Here is a 26,228-nt window from a genome sequence, read left to right as displayed (position 1 = left end):
TGTGACAGTTCATAGCAGCTTTATTCAAAATCACCAAAACTGGAAACAACACAATCCTTCAATCGGCAAATGGATATGTTGTGATACAGCCATACAATGGAATACGACTCGGCAATGAAAAAGAATAAACTACTGATACACAAAAGAGATGACTCTAAAAGTGATACTTGAATGAAAGAAGCCAGACTCAAGTGGCTACATATACTGTGTAATTCCATTTATATAACATTCTAGAAAAAGCAGAACTGTAGGGATAGAGAACAGATGAGTGTGGTTTAAGAGCTGAAGATTGTATGACTGCAAAGGGACAGACAAAGGAAGTTTTTTGGAATGAAAACTGAAACATATCTTGATTGTGGTGGTAGTTACACAATTGTATGCAACTATCAAAACTCACAGACTTGTACATCAAAAAGTATGAATTTTACTGTATATTAAATAATTTTCCAAAAAGGCTAGGGTAATATTTTTAAAGGAAAAGGCAATCTGGAAGATCTAAAAACAATAAAGGGACAGATAAACAACAAGGTCTCCAGAACAAGACCCATCATAAAAAGGGGCACTCAGCTGGGGATGAATTTCAAAGGCAAGACAAAAACCTAGTTATCCAAACTATTGAATAATGTCAGGAAGGTGAAAACGTTAAGCTACATATTGAGCATGCCTTTGGTCATGATTTAAATCTTAGAGTCTGAGACAATTATAACCATACAAGAGGATTCCACATCATAAATGAGGACAAAAAAGAGTTCAGAGGCTGACAATTAGGCAGAGTTTTAGTTTTTATTTATATTAGTACCTCTAAGTCAAAGGTTGTTAACATGGAATACCTAGATAGAGTTCCAGGAGTCCACGAAAGTAGACAGAACAAAAATTCATCTTTAATCTCACTAACCTCTAATTGAAATGCAGTATATTCCCTTAGGCTGTGAATGTATGCAACTAAGTGTGGTACATTAAATAGGACCTGCATCTTTATCACTCATAGAAATCACAGATTTTTCCTATCACATCATACTGCCATGGATCCCCTGCTATCTTATTTTGCATACATTAATAAAGAAATATTTATAAATTATATATCTGAGGGGTTTTAATATTTTGATAACTATATATATTGGTTTCCTTTAACTCTACATATTGGATTTTATACATTAAAAATACATTAAACTTTTCCAAATACAAATAAAATATTATTCTACGAAAGGGTTCATAGGCTTCCCCAAAGGGGTCTATGATAAATAAAAAGCAAAAAATCCCTGCTCTAAATTATCCTGCCCCCATCTTACAAAATACCCTTTTTCAGGGCCTCTAAAATCCTTCATAAATGAAGGGTCACTCTCTCCAATTATTTAATAGTATACACCAAAGACAGTGAAATGCAGTTTTTCAAGCAGTAATCATATTTGTTTAGGCTCACTGGATAGTAGAGTCCATACAAAATTATATTATATATATACACAAAGAAAGACCTTAGACGTAATACTACAAAGATGGATAAAATGTTCTTTCTGAAATTACACACTGGAATAACCTAAAAAAGTCAATCCACCTTATGTCTCAAAAAAAAAAAAGGAATTTAAAGCATCTGAAAAATGATCTTGTTACTAAGAATATGTAGAGAAGGATAGGAAGTTTACTTTTGTTTTCTAAATCCTACACTGTGTACACACTGCAATATCTTGTCTACTCATTTAAAAAGTTTAAAATAAAAAAGGATCTCAAAACCTCAAAAAGCAACAATAACTAGATCGTAAAGGTTTCTAAAGTAATAAAGCTCTCTGATACGCTGGCTTAAGTAATAGCAAATTGCCAACCAAATAAGTTATAGCAGTCATGTAAACAACAGAAATGGCCAAACAGTAGGAGGGAGTGAGGAGATCTAAACTACAACAGCTATAAATTCAACTGTAGATGCAGAGACAACCAGACTTAAAAAAAAAGAAAGAAAACTATAAAAGGAAGATGATCTGGTGAGAACCATGAGGGAAAAAAAAAGAAACATTCTTAGAGCAAAGTAAATATTACAATAAATATTACAAAAGTAATTCTATTACAAAGGCAATATCTACTTCCTATCAATAAAATGTACTAGTTAAAATTTTTTTCAGTAGAAATATATATCTTATTTTATAGCAACAACAAAGGACAAACAGAATTTGCTGTTCAATATTTCTTATTTGATGACAAAATAAAATGTATCCACATAAAACTATTCACTCACTTTCAATTTAACAATATTTCATTTTTATACATAAAATTACCATAATTTTAAAAAACTTTTTAACACAAATATAACATTCAATCTATACTAGTTTGCCGTATCTATCCATATCTTGAAAAACTGTTCCTATAAGCAGTCAAAATTATGACTCTTTAGATCATTTTTTCTGTATAGGATCATTATATAATCACCATGGGAAACTTATAAAATACAAAAACTTTTCTTTAAATAAAAAAAAAACAGAATTCCCCATAATCTCACCAACTAAAAATAAGCATTATTACCATTTGATTTCTTCTACTGGTACTCTTATTACATCAGTAATAATGCTATTAATCAATATTTATTAGACACTTGCTTTGAGCTCTTTAGCTAAAAGCTTTACAAATACTATTTCATTTTATCCTTACAACAATCCTATTCAAATAAGGAGGTAAATACTGCCATTTTACAGATATGTCAACGAAGAGTTTAAAGAGGTTAGGAAACATGCCTAGGGTCACAGAGGTAAGTGGTTAGACCTGAACCCAACATTCTAAATCACTATACCATACCACCATCAATGTACATATAGAGAATGCTGTATTCTACTCTAACATAATATCCTTTGTCATAAAAATTATAAATATAATTTTAGATGGCTATTTAATATAATAGCATGTGACATAATTTACTTATTCACTCCTCTACTAGATCAAATTATTTTTGCAAAGTATTTAGGATAGTGTGAGTCATTTAATATGAAAATAAAAACTAGATAAACCCAAGATTTGGCTTGTCTACTTCTAAATTTAAATTAAAATATATAATTCAACTTACTCTTTTACTGAGGCAAATAACTGGCCACATACTGCAACCTAATGTGCAGCAGCAACAAAGGCAGCCACAAAGTAGCCAACGTACATTAACAGGAAGGTTCTTCTTAAGACAACTGTTAACTCTGTTGATGCTGGCTTTAAATTCTTCAGGAGCTACCTAAAGAAAAATTTTAAGAAATAACAACACTGCAATATTAATGTCAATAAACATATCTCATTAGCATAAATTTTTTTTCTAATTTGTTAGGAAAAGATTTTAGTTTTGAGGCATATAAACAATACCTAAATAATTGACACTCACTTTTCCAGTTAATGAAGAAGGAAATTCTGATTCAAATTTGTTGCTCAGTCCAAATCTATTTTTTAAAAAAGAAGAAAAATAGGTTATTACATGTCATTTTTGCCAAAATATACCACTTAACTTAATCAAAGGATAAATAAATAGAGTGCAGCTTCCTATACAGAATATGGAAGTTTGAGACACAAACATTGTAATCAGCAATTTATGAAATATAGTAAGCAATTTTAGCAGCTGAATCAAAACTGTTATAGGAGGCTGAGAATACAGAAAGAAATTACTTCTTTGGTGCTGTTTGTGAGCCAAATATTAATGTAATGGAAAAACAACACATCTGTCAAATTTTGTCAAAATTACCAAGCTTCTGCCAATTTAGTAATATAAAGCCAAAATCTCTGCTATTGATCATTCTTTAGGTCAAGAGCATTTGTTAACATTCAGTAATGTGGTAACATGTAGATCAGCATATCTACACTGCTATCACAGCTAGAGAATGCTAAAAAACACCTGGAACAATGTGATAGCTGGCCTGGCTACTTAAACTTTCAAATACCAAGACATTTGCTATACATAGCCCCAAAGAAATGGAACTAAGGTAGTACATTTTAGCATTTTTAACCTTTTAAATGTCTGCAAAGATCATGAGAATTGACTGGGCACTTGACTACTTCTCGGCATAAGTTATTAGGAAGGAATAAAACATTCATATACACACATTGGTAATACCAGATCGCACCCTGGAAATAAAACTGAAATGCTTTTATATGATGACTTTTATTCGATCCTAGAGCCAAAATTTCTTTTCCAGTTTTATTGAGATATGCTTGATATTTAACTTTGTATTAATTTAAGGTGTACAACATAGTGATTTGATACATGCATATATCCTGAAATGATTACCACAAGTTCAGTTAACATCCATCACCTCATACAGTTACAAATTTTTTTTCCTGTAAAGAAAACAAGAGTCTCTCTCTAAGCAACCCTTAAATACACAATACTGCACCTTAGGTAGCTGGCACTGGTAACGGGGATCCCCTGAGATACTGTGCATGAAACAGTTGGCCAGGTCAGCGGTTTCTAACTCAATCATTAGTGAAGTGGGGGGAAATCAAATAAGGTAGGCTGTGTGAAGGCATTAAGAGTGATGGAGCCTGACCAAGTGGAGGCCATACAGTTTGTGTGTATGTGTGTGTGTGCAGTGTCATGGCCAGATCCAGCCGATTACTGTCACACTAAAATGCAGGTCCACCTTTGACAGATTATATAATTTTTTTTGTTTGTTTCTAAGAGGAGCTGGAAAGCCAGATTTTTATGCAAAATAGAAAAAATACCTTTAAAATAGAAAAAATACCTGTGCAAGTCAATCACAACACTTCTGTGAGTCAGGCTGTTGTTTACATCATGATCTAGACTTTCCTACAACAAGCAAATGGACCATCTGAGACCATTTTATTATCATCTTAAAGTACCCTTAAAAATTATTTAATAGCAGCACTGAAATAACATTAATGTCTTTATAAACAATGGATACTATTTATGAAAAAGATGACAATGTAACCACCTAGATTCAAGCCAAAGTTCTTTTCACACTAAACATAAACTGGCAAGCATTACTGTTTACTATGATTCTGGCATTAATGACATTCTCTTTCTAAGACTGGAAGACTCTAAGCTAACCCAGTTTTTTTATCTGGGGGCCTCAGAGCAATGTGGTTGCACTTGAAAATGCCCCTACAGATAACTCACCTCCAACCTTCGAGGTCTTTATATAATTTGAGGTAATTTTGAACGTTCTTATAATATATACCTGGTACAACTTTGCAAAGGGACTGCAACTTTATACTTGAATATAAATGGAATCTTGAAATTGGCTTGTTTTACTCATATCCCACCTACTTCCATTTCACTGTGACCTCATTCCTAAATCTACAGCCAACATTCAAAAAGTAAGCCATGTTAATGTTAGCCTGCACTCTTATCTTCATCCAACTCAAAACCTCCCTTTCCTGACAGATCCTTCCTCTTCCAAACCCCCTTTAATATTTAACTTTGGAACCCCTAATCTATTGGTCTGCTACCTAAATATCTATTTGTATCTTCTCTTAAAAATTTTTTTTTCTTTCCTTTAACCAAAAATCCTGTTGAAACGACACTCTTTCCGTAGAAGTCCTCAATCATAGCTCATTCCATGGAGTCTATCTTCAGACTCCCATCTTCCAACTTCTCACAGCACTTGACTACATTCTCTCTTGTATAGTCCTTGTCAGATCTTACTATAATTATGTCATAAGCCTGACTCCCTATCCTGATAAACAATGAGTTGTTTATCGGTAGGCATGGTATCTTAATTATCTTGATACTCTAAATGTGTGGCCCAATGCCTGATAAATACTCAATAAATACTTGATAAATAAGTTAATTTCCAATCGAGAAGAAATGTGTACATTCCACTAATGCCTCATTGCAAACTTCCACACCACTGTTCTCTTTTCCTCTGACGAACAGGATTTCTATTTATACCACACTGTTCCAAGCCCCAACCCTCATTTTCAGCCTTCCAGGTCACTCACTTTGTGTTGGGGGTCCTCAAGACCACCCTCAGGTTTGATAATTCACTAAGAAGGACTAATAGGACTTAGCATATAATTATACTTACAGTTAGCTTTACTACAGCAAAAGAATACAAAGCAAAAATCAACAAAGGAAAAGGCATATCAATCAAAGTCCAGAGGAAACCAGGAGCAAGCTTGCAAGAGTCTCTTCTCCATGAAGACACAAGGGATGTGCTTAATTCCATCAGCAATGTAGTTTTGACAACATGTATATAAGAAAGTTCATTAGACAGTCAGTGCCCAAAGTTCTTACCAAGGGCTCATCATGTAGGCCTCCTCTACTTAGCATGTACCCAAACTCCAGACTCTCAGAAGGAAAACAGGTATTCAGTATAAACTACATTGTTTGTACAGTTAAGGCACAGGGAGCCATTCTAATCAATTCTGGGATATTGGGAACTCTCCCAAATTTCAAGTTCCCAGACACCAGCCAAGAGCCAACACTGCAAGCAAGGCTTTCCACGGACAGCAGTCTCAAGCCTGCTATGTTAACTCTTTTATGCACACCTCCACCCTCTCTAAGGACACAGACATTCATGTCACAGGTTTTTTCTCTCTACAAGAACTCTTGACTTCATCCTAATTAATTCAATATTCAGCACCAGAACCTAACTAGTTAACCTGACTTAATCTATTCTGAGGAATTTCACTTCTACACAATTCACTATGAAGCAGTCTGAATATTGTCATCACTTGGAACTGTATCATCTCTGAAATCCTTAACTGTAATAAAATTCTCCTCTTACTACTACCATCAATCATTTCATTTCTCCTACTCTTAACAAATTTGTTTTGTTTTTGTCTGTGGTTGTAACCTACTCCTTACCACTCCTCTTTGCTTTTTCACTCCATATCTGCTCCATATGACTCTACTTCCTTCCTTTTCTGCCAGAACTACAGAGTCAATCATTTAACCATATTCTAACAAAACTCTTTATTCTCTGCATCTCTAGACTATCTCTCGTCAATCCAGTTCAATTGAAATGTTTACTTTCTTCACTTTAATCTCCACCACCTGGAGCTACAAGAGAACAATCTTGAAAAAATCAAATTATTTCTAACTTCAGTTAAATTAATGTTACAGTAATCTTTATTCTTTCCCAATCAGCTCCCTTTTCTACACTTCACTGTTGCTCCTCTATGAGCTCAGCCTTATCCTTACAATATACTTTTTTTGCAGATAACCATAGTCCTTAACTCCAACCAGAAGAAAAAAAGAGACCAATGAACATAACTTGCTATGCCTTCTCTCCATTTCATTTTTAGATTTACCTATGTCTTTAGTATCTTTACTATCTTTCTCAATGCAGACAAACTACCATTTGCTCCTGGTTGCATCTTCTTTAATCTCCTCTACAATCCACTTATTTCTTGTTCCTTACACACAGCCTACAAACCTGCATAAGTCTACCAGCCTGAGAATCTGAATGCCTATTTTTTTCTCCCTCAATGTATGATGGCATCCATCTCTTTTCCTTCCTCATCCAGTGTCTTGAAAGAGTCCTCTACATTCACTTTTTATCTCACCTCCCATTATTCAAACTACCATAATCCATGATTTAATCCACATTCTTTACTGATGAGACTGCTTTCAACAGAGTAGTTGAAAATAATTCTTTTTTAACAAATCCTACTTCATACAGCATGCTTTCTACTAGCAAAGAGCTTGGGTACCAGAGTGGAGAATGTTCAAACCTAATATACCAGACTTCCTTTGCTATGTCTTCACCTCTGCCAAAGCCTTTTTTTTTTTTTAATGTATTCTAGGCAAACCAAAGCAACACTGTCAAAGTTTTAGTAAGACCATCTTTTTTTATGAAATAGATAAGAAAAGCTACACTTTATGTCCATTAATATAACTATAAAATATCATCTTTAATGGTTTTGATGTGACATAAGTTTATTTAGATACTACTTTAGTTCCAGTTCAGGGGAGGTGGTTTTGTTTTTTTAAGTTTGGCAGGAGGTAGGGTTTGTTAACAATAAAAATGAGATACATATTTCAGTTTAAGTTGATAGCCATCATAAATTACTCCTTTTATCCATTATGCTCCTTCAAGTTAAAGGTTTTTAAATAAAAAATAATTTACTTTTTTCTAAGTACAATTGGCCCTGGACAGTATTGAAAATACCAACTTTCTTAAAATAGTAACTTGATATGTTTGAAAGAAGAGCAATGGGTAGGAAGCTGAACTCTCTTCAAACCTAATAACCTAACATTCTATTAATCCAAAAAGCTAAAAGTAGCACTTATTAATTTTAAAAGATATAGTTAAAGGTGAGTGGCATCTTTAGTTATCTACAAAAACTAATAAATGAAATAAAACCAAAACAATGTATGCTGGCAAGAAAGTATTAAGATGGAAAATAATCATGTACTTAAGTGGAACTATAAATTATTACAACCATTCTAGAAATCAATTTGGCACTAAAAATATTTATACCTCAACACAGTAATTTCTCCTTTAGAGATCTTACCTAAAAAAAATCCGAAATATGGATAAAATATATGCATAAAAAAGTTCCTTGAATCTTTATTCACAACAGAGAAAAATAAACAAAATAAAATTATGGGAAAGGGATGGGGGTATAGCTTAGTGGTAGAGCACCCTGGCATGCATGAGGTCCTGGGTTCAATCCTCCGTTAAGGAAAAAATTTTTTTTAATTTAAAAGTAAATAAAATTATGGGAAGATTAAGTAAATTACAATGTCCCAGCATAACAGAATATTAGGCAATTCTTAAAAATGAAGTTTGCAAACAACATGGTAAATACACATAATCTACTGCTAAGTAAAAAGAAAATACAAAAACTGTACCTATAACATGATCTCAAATGTAAAGGAAAAAACTTACATGATAGACCCTCAAGAGCACAATTCAATAGTATGCAAAAAAAGTCAAAAAAATTCATATCCTTTGATCTAGTAATTCTACTTCAAGAAATGTATCAGAAGAAAATAATTATAGGTTTAATTCTGTATGGCACAGATATGTTAATGAGTAATCAAGTATTCTATAGTGTTATTTTGGTGAAGGAGTATTTGGTGAGGGACATTTTGTTTCATTTGTTGTTTCTAAAATAGGACCTATTTTTCAGAGATGTATAGTAAATGCTAAGTAAATACTTTAAAAATAACATCAACGTAATTTTTTCTATTTGAATCTTTTATTTGGTTACTAACTAGGTATGTTATCACAAGTAAACAAGGGGTTTGGGGTTCACTAATCAATAGCTTTCCTGAATGCGTGCTAACCTTTTCTATAGTTCTAGTCCATGCAATCCCCAGTTTTCTTTTTACTTTGATTTTTAATTCTTCTATGTTCCTTGTATCTCATATTGATGTCTCTTACATTTCATTAATGCATTGTTATTTTGAATTAAAATGTTTCGTGAATTGTGCCCTTTAAATTACAGAAGTACAAGAATATGACGTCTTCAACTTTGTTTTGTTCGTGTTAATTTTCCTTGCTTCTGAGTTGCAGTGCTATTTTTAACAGTGAAAGTCTGAAAACAACAGAAATAAACTACAATTGTATTAAATTAATTATGACGCATCAATTTGAAGAGATACTACACAGTCCAAAACCATATACACTAGAAAGTAGCCTAACTAGGAGCTTCCTACACTTTGGTGAATTAGACCACAAATAGGTATCTGCTTTAAGAACAGCTAATCCCTGGGCTGGCTAGCAGCACATGGGATGGCAGGGCCCAACAGCCCTACTCAACTTAAACAACATTAACTAACTCAATCTAATCCTCTTTCTTGAGGTATCTGAATAAGAGGCAACAGTTTTTGGAAACATGAAGCTTAAACTGAAGCCAAGACATAGTAAAGTCATGAATAAGTAGAAGTTATGAATAAACTAAAGCCAAAAGTAAGCAGAAACTATGAGACAGAGGGAAAAAGCAGTCTGCCAACTCTTGCTGCAACAGCAGAAGCTGGAACTGAGAGTAGGTAAATCCCTGTGACAGACCACTAGACCAAAGGACACAATCTGCTGAAAAAAATGACAGAATAAATTTCATAACCAAAGCTGCATTCAGTTATTCAAAACAATAATAGTCCAGTCTCCTTGAAGCCTGGCAAAACAATGGCAAAGTTTCCTGTCTTCTTTAGTCTATGCATTTTTACAAAAAACTTGCACTACTTAAGGCCCCCTAGGGTGTTCTATTCTTTGGAATCTATTAGAGCCAACGTTTCATACTATGTAAGAACCGGTAATGATATTGGCAAATGTTCCCAATATGTTAAACAAAAAATGTAGAGTAAAAAACACTTTATAAGTATGGTCTTAACTTTTTAATAAAAATATTTACATATAAACAGAAAATCCAAGGCAATAATATTATGGGTGATGTTTCATTTTCATATTTTACATTTTCTAAGATTTCAGTAACATATATTACTATTTTAAACTAAAGATTACTAGGAAAAAGATTTTAATAAGGACTAGAAATACACCAAAATATTAAATGATATTTTCCTCTTGGTGATTATAGATGGTTTATTTTCTGCTTCACTTGGAAGTACTACTTCCCAATTTTTAATAATCTTTATGTTTTTCATTATAATTAGAAAAATAATTAAACCTGAAGAAAAAAGTAGATGATTAAAGGGGTTTTGTTTTTTATTTTTAAGTGAGCCTAAGGAAATATGTGTGCAATTGACACGTCACATTTCAAGACAATTCTGCTAGTTTTAAAGTATATTTTTGAGTACATTTTAAGGATTTTTAAAGTATATTTAAATATATATTAAGTATTTTGTAAAGAATTTTAAAAATAAATAGAAAAAAATTCCTAATTCCACAGTAGTAGAACCTCAGAATCTGAGAGCTAGAAAGGACCACAACTATCATTTAGCACAAACATTTAATTTTACAAATGAAGAAACTGATGCACAAAAGGCAAGTATCTTGGGTCTCATGGCTAATTGATACATAGGATCTAAGCTAGACCCTTATTCTCCAGAACCCAAGCTGGGGGCAACTTCTATTGCAGGACAATGCCTTCAATAACGTTCTCTGTAAGCACAGAAAACGTTTATCTCCTTGAACTAGAAACTGTAAAATTAGAAAATATTTGAAAATTGGAGGGAAAAAACTTTTCCATCAAACAGAAATTACAAAATTAAAACTAATACATAACAGATGTTCACATTCTCATATGGACCTAGGAAAAAAAAAATCTGTTTTTGAGCTTTTCACGTTTGTACCTAAAATCCTAAAATACAGAATTTTGTTATAAATGCTTGTGTTGATGAATAACACAGAGAACGCTTCAGTTTGTTGCTTTAGTTCAATAAAATAAAAGCAATTAATCAAATAAGACTCATGAGTCGGACTGCTTGAATTGAAATCTTGACATGCCAGTTTTCAGGCATGTCACTTTGAGCAAGTTAGTTACCTTTTTGAGCCTGTTTCCCTATTTACATACCAGGGATAATAAAAATGCCTAACTCATTAAATGAGTTCATATACATAAAGCACCAACAGTGCATAAACCCTGTATGTTTAACTGCTTTTATTACTATAAAACAATGTAAATGTATGCTATATTTTTATTACGGTTGTCATCCTTCTAATAAAGTAGGCAATGTTGTCATTTAACATCCACTCTGGATAATGACAAATTAGAGAATGTCCAGATCTCAATGACTTCACAAATATTCTTTTCAAACAGCTTAGCAAATAAAATAGCCAGTGATAAAACTGGCTAATGTCTAATGTTAACTGTCAAATATTCCAACTTTCTGCCAAATTCTGCAAGGTCAGGGGGTAATGTGGAGGAAAAAGGGATCATAGAGTGGTGCTGAGTTCAGGAAAGTCAGGCAACATTAAATAGCTGTAGCAAATATGGGCAATCATGAGGCCAGGAATCCAAGCAAGTAAGACAAAGGTTGAAAAGCACAAAGAAGTTATTGTGGTGAAAACAGAAGAGCAACCAAATGGAGAGACAGAATGTCTGAATTCTAATCCTGGTTCTGACAGCAACTAGGTATATTATCTCAGGAAAGCAAATCTCAAGACAGCTTACAAAATGAAAGAAAATATTCGCAAAGGATGAGACTGACAAGGGATTAATTTACAAAATACACAAATAGCTTATACAGCTCAATATAAAACAACAACAACAACAAACAACTCAGGCAAAAAATGGGCAGAAGACCTAAATAGACATTTCTCCAAAGAAGACATACAGATGGCCAGTAAGCATATGAAAAGATGCTCAACAACGCTCATTATTAGAGAAATGCAAATCAAAACTACAATGAGGTTTATTACCTTACACTGGCCAGAATGACCATCATCAGAAAGTCTCCAAATAATAAAAGCTGGAGAGGGTGTGGAGAAAAGGGAACCTCTTAAACTGTTGGTAGGAATGTGAATTGGTGCTGCCACTGTGGAAAACAGTATAGAGATTCCTTAAAAAACTAAAAGTACAGTTATCATATAATCCAGCAATCCCACACCTGGACATATATCCAGAAAAGATGAAAACAAATTCTAAAAGATACATGCACCCTAATGTTCCTAGCAGCACTATTTACAACAGCCAAGACATAGAACCATGGAAGCAACCTAAATGTCCATCGACAGATGAATTGATAAAGATGTGGTGTCCATACATGCAAGTGCGCGCACACACACACACACACACACACACAGAGGAACACTACTCAGCCATAAAAAAAGAATGAAATAATGCCATTTGCAGCAACATGGATGGAACTATAGATTATCATACTAAGTGAAACAAGTCAGAGAAAGACAATAAATATCATATGATATCACTTATATGTGAAATCTAAAATAATGACACAAATGAACTTATTCACAAAATAGAAAGACTCACAGACATAGAAAACAAACTTATGGTTTCCAAAGGTGCAAGTGGTAGGGGCATATATTAGGAATTTGGGATTAACAGATAACAGTACTATATATAAAATAGATAAACAAAAGGACCTCCTGTATAGTACAGGGAACTATATTCAGTATCTTGCAATAATCTATAATGGGGGTAAAAGAATCTGGAAAAGAATATATATATATATATATGTATAACTGAATCACTTTGCTGTACATCTGAAACACTGTAAATCAACTATATGTCAATAAAATGAAAAAAAAAAAAACAGCAAATCTCCTTTCTGGCTTTATTTGTCTTACGTAAGACAACCTGCTTCTCAGGCTATTTATGGCCCAAAGGTCAAACACAACCCCAAAGTTTTTAAGAAAAAAAAATAGCAAGGCTTTCTGGGTTCACATTTTATAGGTGGAACAGCTGCTGCAAAACAGGGAGAATGTTTTAAAACTTTATTCTTCTCAAAAAAGTGAGTTTTCCTCTTTGCAAGGGAAGGTTGTCTAAAGTTTGTAGACTTTATCAAGTCTGGTTCACCTCAAGTTCTAACAGAGGAAACACTATGAAAGAAGAAAAAGCACAGAGTAAGGGAAAGGTAGATGAGTTTTAAGTAGAAAGGAGGGTAGGGCTCAAGACAACTATGAAAGATATGAAGAAAGTGAAGGAACTAGCCATTTTGATATCTAGGGGGAATAGCCCAGAAAGTGGAACCAGCCAGTGCAAAAGCCCTAAGCCAGGAGTGTGCCTAGAACAATTCAAGGAATGGAAAGGAAACTAGTGTGACTAAAATGGGATGAACAAGTGAAAGAATGATAGAAAAGAAATCAGAGAACTAATGATGGGCCAGATCAGGTAGGTTCTTGAAGACTATTAAAAGGAACTTTTAACTCTGGAGATGGGGAGCTTTGGGAAGTCTGGATGCAGAAGAGACATGATCTGATTTATGTGGCAGATGTACCAAAAAGATTGTAAAGCTTGAAAGGCAAAGGGGGGAGCAAGAAGAAGAAAAGTATTAAGTGTAACACAGAAAGAGACACCAGCAGTCGAGATGGTAAAAAGTGGTCAGATTTTGAATATATTTTGAAGATAGCGCCAATGGATTGATTTCTTGACAGATTAGATGCAGTGAAAGAGAAAGAGGGACATCAAGGATATGCCAAAGATCTTTTAGTCTAAGCAAATAAGATGCCAGATCTGCCATCAATTAAGAATTGGGAAGGCTGCATTTGTAGCTGATTTGGAGGGGAAGATTATAAGTTCAGTTTTGGATATTTTGGACTCTGAGACACTCAATCTGTATAAATCTATGGGCTCGGAGAATCTTATCTTCCCGTTGATATAACACCTCTGAACATATGAACCTGAAATTTCAGATTCAATGTGAACACATGGGTTATGCAGAGGGTGAGTGAAGATGGCACGTATTTCCTAACGCTGAACTCTGAGTTCAATGGAATTAGCTTTTCAGCTATCTGGGGAGATGAAGTCATAACCACAGATGAAATTGACAGATTTTAATGCATAAAAATCACACTTTAAATTTATCTGGCTGCCTTAATATACACATGAATATCAATGTGGCTCATAGAGGGATAGAACTGAAAGTGTACTATGTCTACTCAGAAGATACAGAATCCCTGGAGTTGGAGACATATATGAGTCTCAGAATAAGTCTAAAAATTTTAACTGTGTGACCAAATTCTGAACATTTGGGTTCAGTCAGCTCTGTGAAAATATAATCTCTTCATAAACTAGGGAAATCAAAAACTTGTTTAAATTATGTACTACATTCACTCTATCATAAACCTTATCATTATATACAGCTCTATAATAGAATAGCATTAGAATTTTACTAATTTTCAATTATTAAGATTTTATTTTCAAATATTAACAGTTAATAACACATGTTGTTAAATAGTGAAAGCTATGCAAATATATACTGGTTAAACTTCATGGTATTAACGTCTGATTGTATAGGGATTCAACTAATCCAACTCAACTACTTTAAATTATCTTCACCAGACTAAGGAAAAAAAAATTTCTGTATCTAATTTATATACATTTTGGGATAATCTTCATACTTGTATAAATATTATGAGCAACACAATGGTGATAAATTATGTTCATTTCAGAAATCATATATACTTGAATTGGTTTATAGACTACCAAAATATCAATTTCAAGTAACATTTACAATTAAATAGTTTAGAAAGAGCAGAGGAAGAAGGCTGGGTAAATAGGAATTCCTTCACTGGACTAACCAAGGACTCTATTGTAATTAAAATGCAAGATCAAAGAGAATAAAACAAGGAGCTCTAGCAGGAAGCAGATAGATACAGACAAAACAGATGGGCAGACGGAGATACACACATATATACACATTCACTTCTTATCAGTCAAAAAAGCAAAAGTAAGTTAACCCAAATTCCAACCAACTCTACCCTAAGTAAACTTCATTTACTAGATGCAGGATGGAAAACAGCTTAAGAAGAAAATCATTTTTCCAGATCTTTGTGAGAAAACTTCAGCCCTTATACATACAGTTAAGTTTTAAGAGTAAAGATGCAAAAAGCACAAATCTCTTCCTAAAATCTAAAGCGCAGACCATTGTCAAACACCACACATCTTGTAGCTAAAGTGTACAAAGGTCCTCACTTCAAAACCTACGATCTTGTGGGAAAGCCCTTCTCCACTTCCAGCTCATGCTGTTCTCCTGGCATACTAGCTGCCCTGTGGCAAGAGAACAGGAAATGCAGGTATGTCATCAAGGCAGTGTCCAGTCAATAGTAAGGGCAGCCACAGTTGTTCGACCTCAGCCTCCACAAAGCCAAAACAAAAACAAAACCAAACACAAACAAAAAACCCCACAACTGGGGAATGAGATGGCAAAATTTTCATAGGAAAATTGGGAAATTTGATGGCTTACAGGCAGAACTGTAATATCTCCATTATCTAAAGTCCATCACCCTAGATCAAGCCACTATCATCTCATCTGTACTATTCCAATAGCCTCCCAACTAGTACTCTCCCCAGTTTCACTCTAATCTCTATACAATCCTTTCTGGTCTCTACTGAGCTCACCAACCTCATTTCAAGGCACTGTCTCCTTTGTTTGTGCCTTAGTTCTCCAGACCTGTAGCGCTTTTCACAGGACTCTTTCAATGTTCCTAAATGTTACCTTCTCAGAGAGGTTCTCCCTGATCCCATTAGTTTCTATCACAGAATCGAATGAGCTCCTTCATAGCAATTTTCTCAGACATAATTTGTCTATTGGCTGTAAGTTCTACAAGGGCAGAGGAACTACGTGTGTTTCATTCAAAACCATATACTTACAGCCTCACATAATACTTAGCATAAAATTTAATAAATATTTGTTAAATTACTTATCAAGAAACGTCAGTAAGACAGTTGATAATGAAAGATTAATCAAAAATACCTTGAGGAAACAAGTAACTTAAAACTCAAGTATTAACATTCAAATATCTAAATCCCAGCACTCAGAATCAACTTCTCTTTATACATCATTCTAATAAGACTGGTTGTCTCATTTCCAACCTACAGCTGATCAACTAGGAGGAAAAGAAGGTAAACAAAGCAAAAGCTGTCACATGTGAAATTCAAAGAAAGCACCATTTTAAGACCCTCAAACCACAAAATACCTCAACAGCCTTTAAGAACATCACTGTGTAACAATCTGATATCTGCTTTTGAGTAAACATTTCCTCAATCAGATAATTCTGATTTATGCTCAGGATCTCCTTTTAAAGCAGGAATGTATATGTCACCTTTTAGACTTATTTCCAAGAAAACGGTAAAGATTAACCAAAAAAAATGTATGAAGGGATAAACAACAAAAAGTGGTAAGCAATAATTTGCTGAGTGCCTACTATGGGTCCAAGTCATCAGATAAATTATTTGACTCTGACACCTAATCTCTGAGGTAGATACCCCTTTAGCAGATGAGAAAACTAAAGTTCTGAAGGATTAATGGTTACAGTTAGAAAGTTTCTGAGAACTGAAATTAGCTTGACATCAAAGACCATGCTCTTTCCACAGTACCATCCATTGCTTTCCAAATGTGTTTGATATGAGAATCACCTAAGCTCTTACTTAAAATAAAAATTCCTAGACTCTTCCCATAAAGATTCTGACTGAGGATGAATCGGATAAAAATTTATAATGTATATATATATTTTTAAATATCTTTAGTGATTCTGGTAACCAGGTAAATTTAAGAAATCTTGTACTGGGATTAAGCTAGACTACATGAACATGGAAACACTGGCATAAGATCTGACTTTATAAATGGATTCTGAAACAAATCATGAAACGCACCAACAAATCTTACACAGAAAATACTAGAGTAAGGGTACCTAACCGCATTTGTTGCTACATGTTATATTTAAAAGCTTAATTTTATTAAGAGTGAAATCTTAAGTAGCTTTATAGTAGATTAGAAAGCTAAGCCAGACATAGACACTATAGAGACTTAAAAGATTCCCTTCTGAGTATATAGTTGGTCTAATATACTGGGCGTTTAAACTGTTAGGAATATAAACTCAAGTTGGAATTCAAGAGCTGCTCTCAAAAACACTATTCTTTAGAGCAATATTGTTATGAGTAACATGATTTAGAATAATAGTAGTATTTGATTATTTACCATTGTAAACAATTTCATATAATTTACTCTCCATCATTTAGTCTCTGTATTCCACTTAGCTAGTCACATAAAATTTTAAGTATTAGTTAATTTCACATCTGTTAGCAGGCAGAAATCCCACACTAAACTGGACTGAAATGTCCTGTGAATTTCAAATTCAAATATAGCAAAATTTGGAAACTTCAGTTTACTGTTCTGATAAGGTCCAAAGATGTATACAATTACCTCATTTATTTAGAGAACATTTCAGGACCCATAATATTCCAGACATTATATTAAGTAGTGGACAAATAAAGACCAATAAGCATAATTCCTGTCCTCAAAGAACTACACAGCTTTATGGAGAAATATGAGTAAGTTCTTCAAAAATGTCAAAACAAAAAGTTTAATCTTTTAAAAATGGAATGACTACACTGGGTGGAGCAAAGGAGATGGGAGTTATGAAGTTTTGAAAAAGTATTTAATTGAAGTGAATCTGTTATTCGGGCAAATCATGTTCATGTCTCTTATTGCTTAACCACAGCCTCTAGGAGCAGTCTTGAAATAAGGACAGTTCAGGACAGACAATTTTTTTTTTTAACTCTACCATTTGAAAGTTCAATAAATACTAAAGTGTTTCTGTGCCATTTCCTATGCAAAGACCCTATTGTATTCCAAAATGTTTCCAGATTCTTTCATTTCAAGTCACGTTTCTAAATCTTTCAATTTTCCACAGCATACCTGAGATGAAGACAAAGAGAACGATGTTCCACAGCCATTGATAAAAACTGGTGCTGAAGGATAAGGAATTATTTGTGGAGATGTGAAGATTATACCTTAGAAGAAGTACTCAAAGATATGATAATTTAGTGAAATCAGAAGAGAATAGCATTAGAAACAAACCTCAGTAAAAATAAGTTGGCTTTAAGACAGGGCTGAAGTCAGAAGTCAAAGATTATGCATGCCCTAGGAAAGCTCCAAGTCTGATTCTGATTTAGGAGGGCACGAAGTGAGACAGAAGCAAATAATGTCAGTTATAATGATGAATTAGCTAGGAAATACTGGCCTAAAACTAGCTTTAAATTCTAATTTTTAGATTAACATATCACTATCATCATTCTGAAAAATTAGTCTTCAAACAAGAGTCATTATATTTTGCACAAATTATGAGGGGCAAAGAGTGCTATAATTTAAAAATATTAACCAATCTGGCCAAAACCACCTAATAATCACTTTATTTCTCATCTTCATTACATAATAAGAAATACACATACTCACAGACACACATAGGAAATCTACTCTTAATTTAAGTGTGAGCTCTAGAGTTTTAAATTACATGTACATAAATATTATGCAATAATAGGAACTTATCATTCCCTCTCTTCCTTCAATACCACTTTTCCTCAAACTATTCTTCTGCACAAGATCTCTCCCTGTTGGAGCTGCCACCTTGTTCCATATTGCTACATACAAATCTAACTACGAAGGAAATTATTGTATTCATCTAGAACAATGTCAAGAAAGAATACTGATCATGATGGAAGTACAAAGTATAAGTCTGATTTGGGGTCACTATGAAAATATTTTATTAAAAACCACACTTAAAGCAGATTTTATTAGGGCAACTTAAACATTTTAGATCCAATTTTATGTCCCCCAAATCTATATCCCAAAAGTAACCAAGACCTGATTGTGTAGCAGTAAATAGAAGGTAACTTACTTTCTCACATTACTATAATGACATGCCAAATTATGCCCTATGAGAATATAATGATTTCTAAAATAAAATAAGAGTAATATTATGATATATTAAAGTAGAGGGGGAAAAGACTAGAAATTTTCAACCATAAAGGTCTACTCAAAAGTAAAATTTGTGAAAATCCATGTGGATGAACCTATATCTTTTCAGACTGATCTGGATGACAGATGATTCAGTTTACATCATAATTTACTTTCAAATTGGTAAGGGGAAACTGCTCTGAACAGCTCCTTAATTTAAAAAAAAACAAGTGTGGGTGGTGGAGGAGTGGGAGGGTAGGGCAGTGGCAGTGATAAGCTTAACCAGTCTTATTATAACTGTTTTAATAGCTCTTTTCATTTATACTTAAAAGAAAGAAAAACTGAACATGCTCAACAGGTATAGCAACCCATAAGCACCAGTTTCAAAACCCTTTATAGGTGTTAACTGGGGTCCTATTAGCATTAGTATGACTGTGAATTATGCATGACAGAGTCATGTAAAAAAAAAAAGTTTTGTATTACTATACTTAACTATGTCACCACAAAACAGGCTTAGGTTTTCAATGCAGAAAGATTCTTATCAATTCTCATCAAAATATTTCTCACAACAATTTAACCTCATACAAGTCATCTAGCAATAGAAAAACAAGGCTAAAGTGAATTACTATTAGGTTTGAAAATAGCAGTTCAGATTTCTTAGCACTGTGCTTTATACCTATGTTTCTCAAAGTAGAACACTATATGTGTGGATGATAATTAATGAAGGCTAATATTTAGTAAGCACAGTACCACACAATGTGATGAAGTCTTTGCATGTATTGTCTCATTTAATCCCTAACAATCTTAAAAGTTAGAAACTATAACTATCCCTATCTTAAATAAAGAGACATAGATAAATAATTTACCCAAGAAGTGGCAGAGGGTAGATCTGAACCCAGAGCTTAGAACCAAGGCAACAGGAAAGAAAGGGAAGATGCTGAGGGAGACCACAGAAACATCAGCTCCCCATGTAGAAAGGCATACTCCTTACTGGTGGCAGTTCCTCTTATACTCTGGAATAGTGGTTTTCAGTCCTGGATACATATTTGAATCATCTGTAGAACTTTTCAAAAAAAGTATCCAAGCCTGGGACCCTCACTCAGATACTTGGCTTTCAATTGCCTGGCCTGGGGTAAAGACAAGGATATGTATTTTTTTAAGTTCTCCAGGTGATTCTAATGGGCAACTAAGTGAGAACCACCTGTTAACCTCTCCCACCTTGTTAGCCTCTCTAAGTAGCCAACTAAAATCAAATTTACTAATCACCTATTTGGTTCTGAGCACTTCACCTATTACACTTTCCATTATGCCCAACAAAGTACCTAGCTTTCCTTTTCCCTAAACAGAGGAAACACTACAACCATAGCTGCACCTTTTAAAATAAAATCTTGCTAGCTTTTCTTTGATATGAAGAATATAAGGGGAAGAGTGGGCAGATACCATGATAAATTTTGAAAATTTCTTCTTTAAGCACCCATACACTCCTTAGGTTTAAAATAATGTAAAAAGGTCCTAACAGTCAAACAAAACTTAAATGGCAGGCTATGAGACTTAAAAGTTTCTGTGATATATGTTAAAGAAAGATTTAATATCCATAATATTTGGTTATATTTCTTAATTCTGCTGGTGGTAACAGTTAAAATACTAAGTAACTGTTATTGTGGTGATAAATTCCGTTGTCTTCCCATGGCACTGTGACAGTGATAATGAAGTGTTTTTATCCTGTTAAGTCACCTGAACATAAACTAACAGGTGCTAAAGAAATCAAAGCATTACATAAGCATATCCAAACAACAATATGGCTGGTCATATCACGTATTGAGAAATGCAAGGATTTTGCTGACTATCTTATATGAGAAGTCCTACTGTTTCACTAAAAGTTATTCACTGCACATCCTACTCACCCTGTACCAAAAACATAATGAAAAGTGTTCCAGACAGTCTCAGACTTGCTGGCCTTTTGTTTTACTAAAAAGGTGAAGTGTGGATATATCTGACAAGCATGAAGTTTGATCTATGACTTGAACAAGAGATCTAAAATGAAAAAGAGTATAAATACTTAAAGTGGTACAAAACTCTGGACTTCTCAAAAACATTACAAAACTTCCTGCTTCCGGACAGCTCATTATTTGGTTCAAGTCCTCACATTCCTTTATTAGTCATGACCTTTCAGAAAGCTCTCCTTCCTTATTGTTTGAATAATATCGGACTTTCAAATGTTGCCAGTTGGACTAACAGGAACCCTTATCAAACGAAGAAGCCATCCCAGAGTTCATGTCCAAAGGCGGGACTTAGGTTACAGAGAACCCTCAGTAACCTGAGCAGTGTTTGTCCATCACGTAGATTTTTCTTAAATTATCTGTAAACATATATCGTTCCGCATCATAAATATATATGTTCATCTATACATTTTTATCATATGCAATTACAGGAACTTGCATTAGTTCCACAGGAACTGATTCTGCAAGAAATTGTGGAGACCGGTGGGGATGTGTGAAATCGACACAACGACAGTGAACCACTCACTACCGATTGTCACTGGGGTCTCACTCGGCCCAGATGTGGCCTCTGAGCCGTATGGTGTGTGAAATCGACACAACGACAGTGAACCACTCACTACCGATTGTCACTGGGGTCTCACTCGGCCCAGATGTGGCCTCTGAGCCGTATGTCACTAGGCTCAAAGGCACAGCCGAGGAGACAGAAGCACAGGGTAACTGGAAGAGAAAACAAGGGGGAGGCGCCTCATAAAATACGTGTGTTTGCAGCCCGAAGCTGAAGGGGTGGCCGGAAGGGCAGACCCTAAAGAATAACCTTCCCTTCTGGGATCCGCCACAGCACCCAGGCCCGCAGGGCCTGCTAAGAGGGGTGTGTAGGGGAGTTAGGGCAGTGTCTGTCCCCACTTTGGGGACAGACAAATGAAAATCAAGCAAGTTCTCACTTCCTGGTCGCCTACTCTGCCCACAGGCCTCCGACACAAGACGGACACCGAGGAGAGAGGGCCCCCGCGGAGCCAGGGGGCCCGCCCAGCCCTGCACCTCCCGTCCTCGCCCTCGCCCTCGCCCTCGCCCTCCTCCGGCCTTACACGGTGACGTGACCGGAGCCGCGGACCACCACCGGGTCCGGCGAGTACTTGAGCAGCTGCTCCTCCAGGGCCCGCTCCTCGTCCTCCTCCTCCTCGTAGATCTCGTCGAAATCCGCCATCCTGAACCGCCGAGGCCCCCTTCCCGAAGGGGCCTGACTCCAGTGGGGCTGGGGGCCGGGATACGGGCTGGCGAGGCGACGGAGGCTGAGGGGAATCGCTGCCGCGAGCTCAGAGGCCGTGGAGTTCGCGCTGGGCTGTCTCGGCTTCGGCTACAGAGGAGATGGGGTCCTGGCCGCCGCCGCCGCCATTACCGTCAGCAATAACAACACAATGTCAACATCCGCCCAAGGGCCGACACCTCCACCAGCACCGCCGCCGCCGCCGCCGCCACCGCCGCAGCAGCAACTCAGGCAACCACAGCAACAGCCAGAGCCACCCGCAGCGGGAGCACCCGGCTACGGCATCGCGAGACTTCCCGGGAGTGCAGGCGGGCGAGCCGGCGGGCGCGTGGGCGCGCGAGCTGACGCGCGAGAGCGCGCACGTGAGGTCTTGCGCGCTCCCCCGAGTGGCCTGCCTTCCTCCACTTCCACCCGCCGGTGACGCCTCGAGCGCGCGCTCCCGCCGGCGCGGCCCCGCCCTCCGGCAGATGGGTCACCCAAGCGCGAGGGGGAGTGGCTCTGGGGGCTGGTGGCGTTGACCCCGGCTCCAAGAGCAGCGCTCTGAGTGTCCAGTGGAGCACTTAGTGGTCTCTAACCAAAACAACTGAAAATAAAAAGCCCGGTTGGAATAGAGAATTTATTGTGCGTGTGGTTGCCAGTTTATCTAATCATCGGATCTCTCTTTTCGTCGGTTTTTTTAGTCTGTGATGAGAACCAGGGCCTGTACTTTTCCAATTTGAGGAACCCAACAGACACACTGAACATATTTTTGTCCACTAGAATACCGAATTTTCCAAAACATATCCAAATTCAAACATCTTATCCCATCATCCCCTTAAATATAATACAATATATGAGGCCAATGATGCTGATTTTTTTTTCTTACAAGAGAACTATTGTAGTCATGCCGTGAAATAAAACTGACAAATTCTCTGGATTCCAGATTAGAAGATGTAATTTCCTGCCCTAACTGCTTCATCAACTACACACTTCTTTCTATCCTTAAGACCTTAGGGAATCCCTTTTCCTTCCTTATAGCTCCTCCCAGGAAAGGAAAGGTGAAGAGAGGGGAGGGAAGAGTTTATGGATTCCATTTAATGGTCTAAGACCAGTAATAAAGGCCCAAGGGTCACATCAGTTACGTGGTTTTAAAGAACCTGCCCAGGCATACAGTTTAGGGGCAGCAGTGGGCTCCTGAAAGATCTAGGATAATGAGCATCCACTGGGGAGACAGGAGAGAATAGTCATACTGGAACCAGTGTGGGTCAGAATATTCTCCAAGTACAGTGTTCACTTCCAAGTAGTTTAGATGGGTTATTGTTGAAGGTGAGAAAGTACAGTTAAGACAGTGAAATGCCAAGGAACATCCTACTGGTAAAGGTTGAAGAAAATGAGCATAGTTAGACAGGAAAAGATAAAAAACACAGTAGATTGTATCAGACTTCCTGTATATATCTCTTGAGGACATTTGTTCATTTATTCATTCAATAGACATTTACTGAGGCCCAACTATGTGGCAGGCACTGTGGGTGTGGATGTGTGTGTGTGTATGATGAGTTTCTGCCTTCCAGTAGCTTATTTATCACTAAGGCAAGCAATCATAATTCTGTCAAGTGGTCCCAGAGAAGTATACAGTGACTGGGTGGTAACAGAGCAGACAGGGGGCAGCTTGGTTTGGTGGTTAATAGTGGGCTCTGGAGCCTGACTGCCTGCCTTTGAATCTTAGCTCTGCCATTTATGATGTGACCCTGGATAAGTCATTTAATCTCTCTGCCCCTCATGTGCAAAATAAGAATAATAAATAGTACTACCCCACTGGGCTGCTCTGCAGATGAAATGGATTAAAACATGTGTCATGCTTATTAAAAGAGAGCCTGGCACATAGTAAATATGGGGTAGCAATAGGGCCTAAGGCCCCATCCAACTAACTGACTCTGTGAGGTTTAGCACAATTTTTTTTGCATTAAGTTTTTGCATTATTGTTTATGAAGCACATATACATCATTTAATATTCCTCAAGAACTCTGTGAGGTAACCAAGGAGGATGTAATTTATTCTTTAGTTTCACAGAAGCTGCTTTACAGTCAAATGGCTATTTAAGAGTCAAACTCAAGACCTCAACTCTAGTGCACTGGATAGGTCAAGCTCCTGACTTTCCTTCTTGGCAAGAACTGGGAGGCCAAGTGGCTGCACTCAGTTAAAGGAATGGCTGCAAATGGGAGGGTGAGAAAAGGGAACCAGATGAAGGAAGGTCTGTATGATCCAGGCATGGCCCACACCCTGTGTGCTGTGACTGAGAATTCACCTTTCTGTAGGAATGGTGGCCAAGGGGCTGGTGCCCCAAAGTATCTAAATTATCACATAACTGACAACCTCCCAAGGGAGGTCATCCACAGCTCCTTAAATCTCCAGCACTTTCCACAGCTCCTGCTTCAGAGAAGGAGCTCAATAAATGTTATCTGAATTGAGATTTATTGTCACTAGTGCTATTTCCAGAACATCATGAGTTAATTAGGCTTCCAAGGACTGTGAGAGCCTCACCCCTATCTTAACACTGGTTCTGTTTGGGAGAAATTTTCTTATTCTGAGATCTATTCAACAGAGAGAATTTTGCAACTCCCACCACCTCAGCGTAAGGTAGAGGCTGCCTTGTTTTTGCTCTTCCTATTTTGCACTTCTTTTTCCCGTTCTGGAAAACCCGTCAGAGCCAGCAAAAGGGTGCAGGACCCAGAAGAAGGCTGAGAGGGTGAGGGGAGATAAGTGAAACATGGCCCTGATGATTGTTGAAATCATAATCCTAAACTCCCCACCGGCCCTCCTGAGTCCTGTTTCCTGTTAAACACCTTTCCCAGTCTTTTCCTGGGGACAAGGAAAAGACCTTCTCAGTAACTTTTCCCTCCAGCGTTCAGGCGCTCTCCTGTGCTCTGCGGTGTAGGCTCCTCGACATCCGAGCTCCCCTTTATATTTCTGCTTCACATACTTTCACCTTTATCTTCACAGCAAATGGCTAAAAACCAAACAGGATAGTGCCTCAGGGGCCTCATGAATCAACACATCTGCAGTTGCTTTTAGGCAAATATTCCTAGATTCGAAAATTTCCAAGTTCTGTCACCACCTAGTTGAGCGGCCTTTGGCAGGTTCCACTTTCTAAGCTTCCTTTTTTCCATCCTGAAATGGGACCTGTGTCATGGGGTTGTCGAGGGTCCTGTGAGGTAGCACACGTGCCATGGACTGAATTGCGTCCCCTCAAAATTCACATGTGGAAGCCCTATGCCCCAAGGTGATGTGTCACTTGGAGATGGGCCTTTGGGAGGTAATTAGGTTTAGGTGAGCTTCTTGGGATAGGATTTGTGTGCTTATAAGAAGAGATCAGAGAGCTTGCTCTCCCCACCACCCTCCCATTGGTGTGAGGACACACGAAGCAGTCTTCTACCTGCAAGCCAGGAAGCTTGTTCTCACCAGGATCCAAACAGGCAAGCATTTTGATATTTCTGGAGACTCTCAGTCTCCCGAACTGGTGAGAGATAAATGTCTATAGAGTAAGCCACCCAGTCTATGGTACTTTTTTGCGGCAGCACCAGCTGACTAAGACAGCAAGTAAGCCCTCATTTGTTCACTCATTCATTCATTAAACAAATATGCATTGAATTACTCCCACATGCCATACCCTCTGCCAGGAACCAGGGTTTAGCAATAAGGTAGTAAACAAAACATGGTCCTTGCCTTCATGAAGCAGAAAGGC

The 26,228-nt window shown here is 36.6% G+C and overlaps 1 protein-coding gene across 2 annotated transcripts in view; it reads right to left on the bottom strand.

Annotated features, from left to right (window-relative positions):
- The window catches only part of CHIC2 (cysteine rich hydrophobic domain 2), a 47,530-nt gene extending 24,713 nt beyond the window's left edge, over positions 1-22,817 (bottom strand). For both annotated transcript variants that reach the window (XM_006198136.4, XM_072943790.1), the window contains exons 1-3: positions 22,329-22,817; positions 3,344-3,398; positions 3,044-3,199 (exon numbers count right to left, since the gene is read on the bottom strand). In XM_006198136.4, coding sequence (XP_006198198.1) covers positions 3,044-3,199; positions 3,344-3,398; positions 22,329-22,447 — 330 coding nt within the window. In that variant the 5' untranslated portion in view covers positions 22,448-22,817. The remainder of the gene's footprint in view (positions 1-3,043; positions 3,200-3,343; positions 3,399-22,328) is intronic.
- Positions 22,818-26,228: the final 3,411 nt, after the last annotated feature.

The sequence above is a fragment of the Vicugna pacos genome, chromosome 2 (genome assembly GCF_048564905.1).
Source record: "Vicugna pacos chromosome 2, VicPac4, whole genome shotgun sequence".
NCBI lineage: Eukaryota > Metazoa > Chordata > Mammalia > Artiodactyla > Camelidae > Vicugna > Vicugna pacos.
This window is presented reverse-complemented; position numbering and strand designations above follow the sequence as displayed.